The sequence below is a fragment of the Dermochelys coriacea genome, chromosome 2 (assembly GCF_009764565.3).
Source record: "Dermochelys coriacea isolate rDerCor1 chromosome 2, rDerCor1.pri.v4, whole genome shotgun sequence".
NCBI classification, from domain to species: domain Eukaryota; kingdom Metazoa; phylum Chordata; order Testudines; family Dermochelyidae; genus Dermochelys; species Dermochelys coriacea.
This window is the reverse complement of record NC_050069.1, coordinates 178,281,576-178,294,136: the sequence shown is the minus strand read 5'-3', so window position 1 is coordinate 178,294,136 and position 12,561 is coordinate 178,281,576. Positions and strand designations below refer to the sequence as shown.

General features: G+C 45.6%; 1 protein-coding gene across 4 annotated transcripts in view; it reads left to right on the top strand.

Moving 5' to 3' along the window:
- Positions 1–4,942: 4,942 nt before the first annotated feature.
- The window catches only part of CDK13 (cyclin dependent kinase 13), a 54,609-nt gene continuing 46,990 nt past the window's right edge, over positions 4,943–12,561 (top strand). For all 4 annotated transcript variants that reach the window (XM_038393196.2, XM_038393194.2, XM_038393195.2 and 1 more), the window contains exon 1: positions 4,943–6,132. In XM_038393196.2, the coding sequence (XP_038249124.1) occupies positions 4,943–6,132 (1,190 nt within the window). The remainder of the gene's footprint in view (positions 6,133–12,561) is intronic.

Genomic DNA, 12,561 nt, shown 5'->3' with positions numbered 1-12,561 from the left:
TCTAATTTCTTTGATTAAAAAAATCAGTCTTTAGAGTGCCTAAATTGTTAACCTCCTATGACTTTTCATTTGATATTTACTTCATTATGATTATTTACCTATCAGCTGAAGTATAGTGATTCACTGACACCCTTGGACCTTCAAAAAAGTATAGGTCAACATTCTGGGCCTATTTTTAAAATGTCTTTTGTCATCTGACTTCTCAGCATCACAAGTTTATTATCCACTTAATTTTCAGATTTCCACACAGACTCTTTATCCTCTTACTGCTATTCTATCTTATCAAATCCTGTCTAGTCAAGTGCAGCACACTTATTTCCGGAGTTTAAAATAGTTAAGTTATAAGTTGCCATCTTCTAAAACAGATGTTCCTAAACTGTGGGGTGTGCCCTCCCATGGGCATGTGGAGGAAGGTTTGCGTGGGGGAGGGTGGCAGGCGGGGTCAGCTCACTCAGAGGACAGGGAGGAAGGGCAGGCCACTCTGCCCCCAGTTCTGCTCCAGCCCTGCCCCTGACCCCGGCCTCAGCATGGCACTGTACCGCACTAGGCAAGGGGTCCGGCTGCAGCTCTGCTCCCAGCCCCACTCCCAGGCTGCGGCGCCGAGGCTGGGTACGGGGGGCAGGAACAGAGCTGCTCCCAGCTGTTGGCCCCTGTTGTTGTGACTCCATCCCTAGACCCAGACCCATTCCCAGCTGCAGCCCCAGCCTTGGCCCCCCCTGTCTGTGCCCCCCACCCCGAGCCATGACCCTGCTTCTGGCCCTGGCTCCGGGGGGTAGGGGGGTGCAGACAGGGGGGCATGGACAAAGGCGTAGGAGGCGCAACCCTCAAAAGTTTGGGAACCACTGTTCCAAAAACTATTGGCTTTAAAGATGCACAATGGTGAAGCCTGATATGACTTAGCTGCAAGTTAGAGCAGAACTGTTGCTCTTTTGTTCCAGGATGGAAGATCTTTCTAAGTATCTGTGCTCATAATCTCAAGGAAATTGTATTCCATAATCAAGTTTGAAAATTAGTCTGAACAGCTCTTCTCTAATGGGTTTTTAATCATTTTAACTTTAAATGCTATTTGATCTAGTTGCTGGTGCTATAAGTTCATTACATTTGCTAGCCTTCCATTGTTGGTTTGTTCTACAATGAAAGTCATACCTTTCAGATGCTACCATTGGTCTCCCGTGCATCAGACTTCTGCAAAATCACCTTTTTGTGTTGTATCTTTCTGCTTCTGAGCATGTTTGTAAATGTATTTTAATAATAGCAATAGCTGTGCCTGTTTTTGTATTAACAAAAAATGTTTCTGCTCAACATTTTCAGTTCCATCAGTTATAAAACTATTACATGTAACAAGCATTTTCTTAATCATTCTTCAGTTTATGTTGCTATTTCTTTCTCAGTGTAACAGTTCTGACATTAGGAAAAAGTTACTAAATGTTCAACCATGATGATTACATCAATGAGTCTAACAGCCAACTCTCCGACACCACCTACTACAAAGAACTCAAAAGACCTTGCACTACAATTCACCCAAGAATTTCAGGATATCAAATCCTTCCCCCAACAAAGCCCAGAGAAACTCTACAACCACAGTCCCCATGAATGCACTGCAGGGTCCTTCTACATGCTTCCCAAGATACTTGGGTTTACCTTGTTTATCATATCTGATCATAGCACTCACCGCACAAAGAGCTAGTTTTCTCCAGGAAACAACTGACTTCTTCCAGAAATGTCACAACATTAACAGCCTCCCTTAGAACACTATTCTTGCCACTATGGATGTCACCTTCCTACATACATCAGCATCCCTCGCTATGATGGCATCGCTGCCTGCCTCAACTATCTACCAGACTATAGTGGACAGATACCTGCCCCAAACACATTGCCAACCTCATTATTTAATCCTCACCTATAACTATTTTACATTCATTCAACAACAAACACTTTACCCAAACCCTGGGAACAGCCACGGGTACTAGAATGGCTCCCCAATATGCCAGCATCTTCATGGGCCTCCTCAAAGAAGAATTTCTGGACAAATGCACCAGGAAACCAACGATATACCTGAGATACATGGGTGATATTTTCATTCTCTGGACAGATGATCTAAACCCCTTCATAGATATCCATCACAACTTCAACCACCCAGGCTTTTCCTGCTCCAGGGCATGGAAATATCTTCAGGTAAAGCATTTATTTATGAATGTCGTTGGACCAAATCCACTGGGAACGCCAGAGGAGGAAAATGTCCTGGATTTACTCAACTACCAGTATCCTTTTACAATTTTCTGGTCCATAAAAATCTGCCAAAGATTGATAACGTATGACTTCCTTGGAATAGAGATTTGGATACACAACCATCTCCAACCTAATGGAATACAATTGTATCTAATTGTTTAAAAAGCAACTATAGGTTAGAAAATACGGCTTATTCACCAAAAGTCACTTTTTCAAATATACTGGTCCCCACATCGGGTAATGCTAATGGTAATGGGCATGGGCAAATAAATGGCTGTTGGTGAGTATTTGCTTCAGGTTCGGGGGCTGTCTGTAAGCAAGGAGTGGCCTGTCTCCCAAGATCTGTGAGAGTGCAACGTGAAGCAAATACTCACCAGCAACCACACAACAAAACACTAACCCAGGAACCTATCCTTGCAACAAAGGCCATTGCCAATGGTGTCCACATGTCCCCTGAATATATACTATCATAGGGCCTAATCACATGAGCCACACTATCAGATGCCATCATGTGCCAGCAATGCCCCTCTGCCATGTACATTGGCCAAACTGGACAATCTCTACGTTAAAGAATAAATGGACACAAATCAGACATCAAGAATTATAACATTCAAAAACCAGTTGGAGAACACTTCAATGTCTCTGATCACTTGATTACAGACCTAAAAGTGGCAATTCTTCAACAAAAAAACTTCAAAAACAGACTCCGAGAGACTGCTCAATTGGAATTAATTTGTAAACTGGACACCATTACCTTAGGCTTGAATAAAGACTGGGAGTGGATATGTCATTACACAAAGTAAAACTATTTCCCCATGTTTATTCCTCGCCCCTTCCCCCACCTACCGTTCCCTCACAAGTTCTTGTCAACTGTTGGAAATGGCCCACCTTGATTAGCACTACAAAAGGTTTTTTTTCCTCTCCTGCTGGTAATAGCTCACCTTTCACTTTCGTTACAGTGTGCTTAGTAATACCCATTGTTTCATATTCTCTGTGTATATAAATCTCCCCACTGTATTTTCCACTGAATACATCCGATGAAGTGAGCGGTAGCTCACGAAAGCTTATGCTCAAATAAATTTGTTAGTCTCTAAGGTGCCACGAGTCCTCCTTCTTTTTGCGACTACAGACTAACACGGCTGCTACTCCGAAACCTGTGTTTATATTGAAAATTTAAGTACAGACATTGTTAATACAGATAATTTCATGCCTCTGTTAAGTGGAGTCATCTCCCTGATAATACAGATAATTTCATGCCTCTATTAAGTGGAGTCATCTCCCTGATAATACAGATAATTTCATGCCTCTAATAAGTGGAGTCATCTCCCTGATAATACAGGTAATTTCATGCCTCTATTAAGTGGAGTCATCTCCCTGATTATGGTAACGAGAACGCATGGCTCCTGTCCCAGTGCCACTGAGTGAAAACACAACGCACCAGGTGCGGGATTTCTCCCCCGCTTTTTTTACCATAGGCAGAGTGAGCAGGGAAACGTGTAGGAGGCGGCTCTCGTACAAATGCAGCCCGCGGGCCAGGGCCAGGGATTACAGTGCTGGCTACGCTCGGGCAGTTGGCTGCTTGTCTCTCAGCCTCAGCTTTCAAACCGCGTGAGCGCGCACGAGGCTCCGGGCTCGAGAACGTGCCCGCGGCCAGCGACCCGCATTGCGCTACCCCGAGCCACCCACCGCGGCCGTTCAAACACGCGGGGGGGATAACGCCGCACGCGGTGCCGGGCCGGGCCTGCCCTGCCCCGTACCCAGCGCCGTCACTGCCGCCCGGGATGGGCGCCACAGGCCCGGGCCCGCAGCCACAACCACGGCGGGAGGAGGAACCGCGCTTTCCCTCCAGGGCGAATCCTCCTAGTGACAAGCCGCGACGCCGCCTCGCCCCCCGGAAACTCTTGGATGACCTTTCACCTCTCAAAGCGGAAGCTGCTGAAACCCTTCCCCGCGCTGTAGGCGCAGCAGCGGATTGGGCTCTCGACCCGGCCGGAAGTCGCGCATGACATCCTCCGGTCGTGACGTTCAGGGGAGTCTCTCGCGTGGGATCGCTAGTCTCCCGGCCGGCGGCGGGGAGAAGGCTCGCGCTAGTGAGCACCCCGCCCTCCCTGGGCTGTACGCGCGTGCGCAGTGTGCGCCCTGTCCCCTGTGTGTGTGTGTCAGTCGCACAGCGCGGAGGCCTCTCGATCGCTGCCCGGCGGCGAGCGACGGAGGCACCGGGATCGAGCCGCCGGGAGTGCGCGTGGCTGGGACACCTACGGCGCGACATTGACCCTCGGACTCAAGGAGGAGCCGGGGGCGGGGGGGCCAGCGCGGCCCGCAGGCGCCGCCGGAGCGGCCGAGAGAGGCGAGCAGCCGCCGCCGGAGAAGGAGGAGGAGGCGGAGGCGCGGGCCGGGATGGAGTGAGGAGGCCGCCGTGAGACTCTTCCGTGTTGCGGGGACAGCGGGAGGCCGGGCCCAAGAGCTTCCGGGCTCCTTGGTGGCTGAGACCCCCCCCCAGCCCCACCCCCGCTGCTGCGGGGCGGCCCTAGCGCGGGGGTCGCGCGGCCCGATGTGAGGCGCGGCCGGGCGGGCGGCGCGGTCTGTGAGGCGGGCTGCGGGGCCGGGGTCTGTCTGTGCGCGGCGCGGTGTCTCCATGGCGCCGGCAGCGCCCTGAAGGCGGCGGCAGCGGATTCGTAGGCCGCGTCCTAGTCCTCGGCCTTGAGTGATCTCGATGCCGAGCACCTCGGACGCGGCGCCAGCTGGAGGGAGCGGGGGAAGCCGGGGCTGGGGCGGCTCGGCAGCGGTGGAGGCGCCGGCGGACAAGAAGCGGCTGCATCACCGGAGACGGAAGCGCTTCGCGGCCCAGCCGCAGCCTCCCGCTCCGCCGCCGCCGGCTCCTCACCCGCTGCTGTTTCCGCTCCTGCAGCCGCCGCTCCTGCAGCCGCCGCTGCCGCCGCAGTCTCTGCTGTTCCTGGCGGCCACCAGCGCCTCCTCCTGCTGCGGGGACGGGGGGGAGCGGAAGCGGCCCCGGGGCAAGCGGCGCTCGGGGTCCCGGCACAAGCGGCGTCGGGGCCGCGGGGGAGGCGCAGGGGGCGGCGCCCAGGAGCCGGAGAAGCGGCGCGGTAGCGGGGGGCTGAGCACTCTGGTGGAGGAGTACGACGACGTGAGCTCTCAGTCCGAGGGGCTGGTGGGAAGCGGAGCGGCCGGCCCGGGCGGGGCGGGGAGCGGCGGGGGGAGCCCGGCCTCCTCCTCCGGCGGAGGGAGCCAGCGGCCCCGGGGGGAGACGGAGCGGAGCAGCCGGCCGCGCCGGGAACATCGCGGCAGCAGCGGCCGCTCCAGAGAGCGGCACCGGGAGCACCGCAGGCGGGGGGAGGAGAAGCAGCAGGAGGGGGCGGCGGTGGCCAGGGGGGGAGCCGAGGCCTCCTCTTCCTCCTCCAAGTCCCGCAGCCGCCACAATCAGACCGGGGGCCAGGACCGGGAGGGCCCCAAGAGCAGCAGTGGCGGCGGCAGCGACGGCCGCAGGAAGGGCCCGGCCGCCTCCCCCGGCACTGGCAGGAAGGAGCGGGAGGGCAAAGCGCACAAGAGCCGGACTAAAGCGGCCAAGGAGCCGCCCTCGGCCTACAAGGACCCGCCGAAGGCTTATCGGGAGGATAAGGCCGAGCCTAGGGCCTACAGGCGGCAACGTTCGTCCCCTAGCCCCGGCCGGGACGACAGCCCCCCGTCGCACAGGGCCTCCCAGAGCCAGAGGAGCCGCAAATCGCCCAGCCCCATCGGCGGGCGCTCCCCCCTCAGCCCCTACAGCCGCCGCCGATCCCCTAGCTACAGCCGGCACAGCTCGTACGAACGCGGCGGGGATGTGTCGCCCAGCCCCTACAGCAGCAGCTGGCGCCGCTCTCGGAGCCCCTACAGCCCCACTGTGAGGTGAGTTGATGTTGGAGGTATGATGCTGTGTATATGTCTATGGAGAAGAGTGATGGGGGCGGGAGGGGGGTTGTATCCTAGGGGCGTGGGCGATGCTCTGGCCTGAGTAACTTGGGTGGGGAAACGGGGAGATTTATATCTAATTTAGGAAAAAAAAAAAAAAAGCGGTGGGTTTCTCTTCTTCCATCCTATTGGGGAGAAGGAGGGAAAGAGACTGTAATGTACTAAAATCACCCTCCTGCCTTGCCCCTGGAGCAGAGAAGAGACCATAATGTAACACAGTGGACCTGTCACATCTAGTCCTTTTTCTCTTGTAGAGAAGAGCGATTGTAAAGGTAAAATCTCCCGTGTGAGTGGCGGCATGGTTATAAACTTCCCATTATAATGTTGTTTGGAGTGGGAAATGACCATCCCCCCACTGTGGGTAAGAACTCTGGGGTCTGTTAAGTGTTGTAATCAGCAGATTTCCCTCATAAGCATCCTGTTTCTATCTAACGCCTGAGATAGATAAATGTTAAATTCTTTTATAGCTTAGTTCTTCTTTTAGCGCTGAGTTAGTTAAAATTAAATTGAATAAAGTATGGGTCATTTAGTGTTTGTACTTGTGTAAATTATTAGTGCAAACTAATTGTTTTAGTAGAAAAAGAGGAACTATTAACTGCTGCAGAGGAATTGCGCATATTTCACTAAGTGCTTATTTTTTAAAAAAAAAAAATGCTTAGTTCCTTATCCTGCAAAGATTTACCATTGTATTTAACTGCATGCACTGCAAGTAGTTCCACTGACATCAGTGGGCACTTGTAGTGCAAAAAGTTACGTGTGTGTATTTTGGCAGGGTCAGGGTCTTACTCTGCTTAATGTATATGCTAACTTGATGGCTTTGTTTTTTGTGTATGCAGAAAAAAATGCCTTCAGTAATGGCTGAGTATTGTCAGGTAGCGTTATCTACCTTTTGGATTTGTATTTATTATTAACTTGTTTTTAATTAACTGGATTTTTGTGAGGGCTATGTGTTTGACCTGTGCGTATTTCCAAAAGAACTATGTTTGTCATAAAAGAATCTTGTGATGGTCTTGGACCAATACTTTATGCACCAGTTTGTAACAACTTCAAGATAAATAAAGTTATTCAGGTTCTAAAAATATTTATATTTTTAAGTTTTACCACTCCATTGACGAGAATTCCGTAGACTCCATGAAAAACAATTTCATGCTCTCTCTGATGGTTCTGTGTCAGTTAGCACTTTGACCAGCGCTCATTGAAAATGGTGCATGTTCTCTGAGCGATCCTGGCATTCTGCTGAAGCTTGTCAGTAAAATCCACTTTCTGGATGGGCACTAAACATTGAAGTCATTGAGTAACCCAATTTGTATCCTGTATTATGTTGGGAGATAAAAGAAAGATGGTTTTTAAAAATAAGATGTATTTGAAGTTCCAATTGTTGTGAAACGTCTTAGTAAACTTCAGAACGTTTCAAAACAGGAAAAAGTATTCATAATCTGAACAAGGACAATCATTAGGATGAAAGTATTTGTCATTTAAGTGTGTTATAATTGGTTAAAGAAACTTTTTTTTAAAATTGTCATGATTTAAGAAAACAATTGGATTTAGGAAATATTGATTGAATTCAGAATTGTTGAGTTACGAGCTGATGTGTGCACTGAGTGGAATTCTTTGGCACTGTTCCAGTCATGAATTGCCATAATATGCCGTGAGGTTTCACCTAAGGAGTCGCCATATTTGATACAATTAGTAGTTCATCCTGTCCAGCGTGGTTTTTTTTCTTTTTTTTTTAAAAACAGTTGCCAATAAGAAACGCTTTAGAGGAAGGTGCGTGAAACCTTGTAGTGGACAATTACGGAACAAAGTAGGCTTTTGGTTTGAAGTATGAGAGTTTCTATCCCTTAAATTAAACAATTATCTAATATAAATGTCTGAATTGCAAATCTGATGGCTTGTTTTCCAGAATTTATCTTTGACTTTTTTTCCAGTTCATCTCTGATTTCTGTCCAGTCTCTTACTATATACAGAGATACTTCTGTATTTACTAATTTCCAGAACAGATGTAGTCTTTCTGACTTGCTGGAGGAGGTGGGGCAGCCAATGGGAGAACTGCATTTATAGAGACATTGAGGGAGGAAATTATAGCCTTCTGATTCGGGCTTTGGACCTAGGAGATCTGGGTTAAATTCCATGTTCTGCAGTTGACCGTGGCTGGGTCACATATACTCTTTTTGACTGTTTCTTGTCTGTAAAATGGGGATGATACTTCCCAAAGTGGATGTGAAGATAAATTCATTAATACTTGTGCAGTGCTCAGATGCTATGATGATAAAGGGCCATAGAAGTTCTTGGGTATACTTGACTCATCCTCAGCACTTGCTTGCTTTTCCATCCGCTCCTGTTTTAACTAAACCTCCCCAAAAGTATTAATTTTCTGTACTGGGGGTTCTTTGCTTTTAACACACAATAGGTCTGTAACTTGAACTTTGTCTTCAATTCATCGCTCTCTAAAATGTTGCATATAGGGCAATGTCTAAATCTTTTAATTTCTCCCAGTGCAGCATCTCTAATATCTGGCTTTTCCTTTTTGTCATCATTACTAAAACTCACATTCAGGCCTGCATTACTCATGTCTTAGCTTTTGCAACCTCCTCTCTGGCCTTGATGTATCCTATTTTGCCCCATTTATATGCATTCAAAATGCCACTCTAAACATCATTTTGTTTGCCTATTGCTGGGGCAAAATATAGTGGTTTTCCATGCTTCTGTTCTTAAATCTATCTTTCATATTGAGGACAGCAGCAAGGATTAATAATGGCCAACCTGGGAAGGCCTTTTCTCGCACATGGAATAGAGGTTTCAGTTTGGATATTATCTAAACAAGAAAATTGAACCATTTTAACTTGAAGTCCCTGTGTATACATCCTTATTTTAGTTGGAGTGGCTTATTTCAATTTAATTTAAACTGATTCCTAATCAGCTAAATGAAAATAAGCCTGGTTTAAACCAAAATAAGTGTCAATATAAACTTTTGCACTAGTGTAACTAAATCAGTTTAAAATTGCATATTCCTTGTGTAGACAGAGTCTAAAAGTTTTACTGTCTTGGTCAAGGGGATACGAGGCTTCTTAAGTTGCTTGCTGGAGCAATTGGGCCAGCCAGTGGCAGAACAGGCCACAGTATTGATAGGGAGGTTTTAAGAGCTGTCTCATTTAGATGTTTCTAAAACAGCTATTATTTAGGGCCAGGCTTTTCGAAGGGGATTATGGGAGTTAACCACCCAAATCACCTTGAAAGATACAAAGTAAGATCGATCCACTCCAGTGCATTGTTACTTTTGAGAGTACATCTTGAATATGTACATCAGTTACCAGTCCATCCCACCTCACAAATCTCTGGGAGTCTGGATATAGTCTGTTCAGTGTCCAACTTGCTTTATGGGAAAAAGTATGAAGAGAAGTTTCATTGTTTTTGAAGGTATTCCTGTTGTGGGCGTATCAGAAAATTCTGGGTGGTTTTCATCTGCCCCAATATAAATATTAGGCACTAGTTTATATATTTTCATTTTGTGGGGCATTTTTGGAATTATGTAAATACAATTGAAGGTTATAATATGAATCTTGAATCAGTTAATTTTGTGCATTTCTTAGTCTGTTGCACAAATGAATGATGCTTTGCCGCATAAATTGCAAGGGTTTGCTGCATAGCCTAGGCCATAGTTGCATGGACAAGTGTAATGCTTTCATGAGGCAACAGCTTCTTAGGGCATGTACCTTCTTGACCTGTATGATATAAAGCAATGGTTCTCAAATTTCATTGCACTGTGACCCCCTTCTGACAACAAAAATTATTACATGACCCTAGGAGGGGAACTGAAGCCTGAGAGTGGGCGTGCTGCCCTGGGTGAGGGGCCTATAACCTGAGCTCCACTGTCTAGGGCTGAAACCAAAGCCTGAGCCCCACCACCTAGGGCTAAAGCCTCGGCTTTGGCCCTAGGTGGTGGGGCTGAGGGTTCAGCTCTGGGCCCCAGCATATCTAACACCAGCTGTAGTGACCCCATTAAAATAGGATCATGACCCGCTTTGGGGTCCTGATACTCAGTTTGAGAACCGCTGGTATAAAGTCTTCATTCTGGGCTCGTGTCTAGGTGTAATGGTGTTATGATAGTAAGCTCACCTTTCTCTGGCTTCTAGTCTGTTTCCTAACGGTAACGCCCTAGAACTGCACAGAATGTGCTTGCAGTAATGCTACATTGCTATCTGACTGTAGCAATTTTGGTATCTATCTAGGTATGGTGACAATGAAGATAATGTGAATAAAATTTTACAGTGCTTTAGGTATTTTGTTTTCAAGGCTTGGAAAAAGCATTAAGTACTTTTTCAGCTAGATGACTGAACATCCAGAAGCTTTATATAAAATATTGGGGATGGAGAAGAAACTAATGAGGACCAGAGACACAACAGCTTCAATGACTTCACTAGGGTATAACTTCAATATGCAGCAGCAGAGTGAAACTGACATGATACTTGTCTGCTCACAGAATTCTGAATTGCAATTGTGAAATTGACTAGTATCTTGTCACTTTCAACCAGTTGCTGCTTGCAGGTGGGCTCTGAGCATCCACAGACATTGGATCAGTTTACCTATGGTTCACATCTGGAAGTTTATAACTAGAAATTTAGTTTTCATTAAAAACCTTAAATTCTACAGATGCTGTTTAAGCTCCGTCACTTGCCAGTGAAAACTTTCAACTCATTGCCAATGACTAGGTGAATGGATTTTTCAAGACCTGTTGTTCTTGGTCTGAATGAGATCAGTTTTAGTGCGTCTTTGCTGGGGTGGGAGACCAATGAACATCAACTATTAAGATATTACTTGAAATAATTGGTAGTGTTGCTTATGTTTTTCTTTTGTCTATATTAACAGAGTTATTCTGTAGGAACTGATAGCATGTTTAAGATAGAAGAATGAGGATATAAGGTATTTCTGTAGCAACTAGATTGAATTTTGAACACTGTAGTACAAAAATATAAGTTATATTAACAAAACCATATTGCGACAAACTTTTCATATCTGTATTAGAGCATTTAAACTTTCTCTAGTAACTAATTCTGATGTTTTACAAAGCATGGAATTGTAAGACAAGATCAAGTAGCTTCCTATTACTTCACTCAGGTAATCTAGGTCATTGTAAACTGTGTGATCGCATGTTCAACTCACATAACCTAATATGTGTATAATTATTTTATTTCACATTTAGGTATAGGTACTAATGTGTTTGAATATTTCATACAATTAAAATAAATGGATGTTTATATTGGGAATATTACATACAGGTGATTGCACCAGACCTTTGGTGTTGCACTGGCTACAGACAAAATTAAAGGAATGTGATTTTTTTTTTTTTTTTTTTAGCCTAGATGTTTTTCTATTTGAAGGATGTGGTATTCTAAAAATAATACTCATTATTAAAGTTCTCTTTAGAACTAAGCTTTCCTCAAAAAACTTGAAATTTAAAACTTCAATTTTAAGAGGGGGATGAAAGAGCTTTTAAAAGTTCTGAATGCTTGTTCTTTTACCTAATTTATATCTATCTGATATATCAAGGACCTCTGTCACTGTGGTGTGAGTTCTGAATTCAGTATTTAAGGTTTACATCGTTACTTGTAATGGACTTAGGTTTTTACCTCCCATTTGTTCAATGGCTCTCTTTTTTTTGTTCTTTTTCCTTATCTTTGCTTATTATGGGACGGATTTTTACAAAACAGTTAATTTTGCAAAGCATTCTGAAAACAGACCTGAGGTCAGTCTAATTTCTGCTGGTAAATAATTCCATGATCCGGGGTTTTCTAGTGAGGACACATTAGTTATAAAATTAAATTAAGGAAAAAAATAAAATTACTAAATTTCAAAGTTATCCAACATTCCTGATTTTTTTAGACTTGCTAATAACTTCAAAATACTGAAGGAATAGAATTTGAATATCTGAATAAAATTAGGACATGTGGCACTTACTCAAATAGCAGTACTAAACAGCTATTTGTTTGTATAGCTGTCTGCAATACAAATATAGACATTGAACTAAAAACTGGACTAAAGGAAAAACATGATTAATGGTATATTACGTGAGAGAAAATTTTTCCTATCATAGGCAAGGAGAATTAATGTTAAATTTGCTTATTAATGCACAGAGAGTAGTTAGGCTAAAATTATAATTAACCAGAACGTCCTGTCACTGATGGTTCAAATTACTGAGTGATGATATGGGTATATAGTGTCTTGGGAGACTTCAGGGAAAAATCAATTGATAACATTTATAGATCTGCCTTTTCAAATATTTTTAAAAGAACAGATAATTACATACACTGGAAGACCATGGTGCTTGTATGCTATTTGCTAGGGTTGAGCTGTAGATTCCATTTTAAC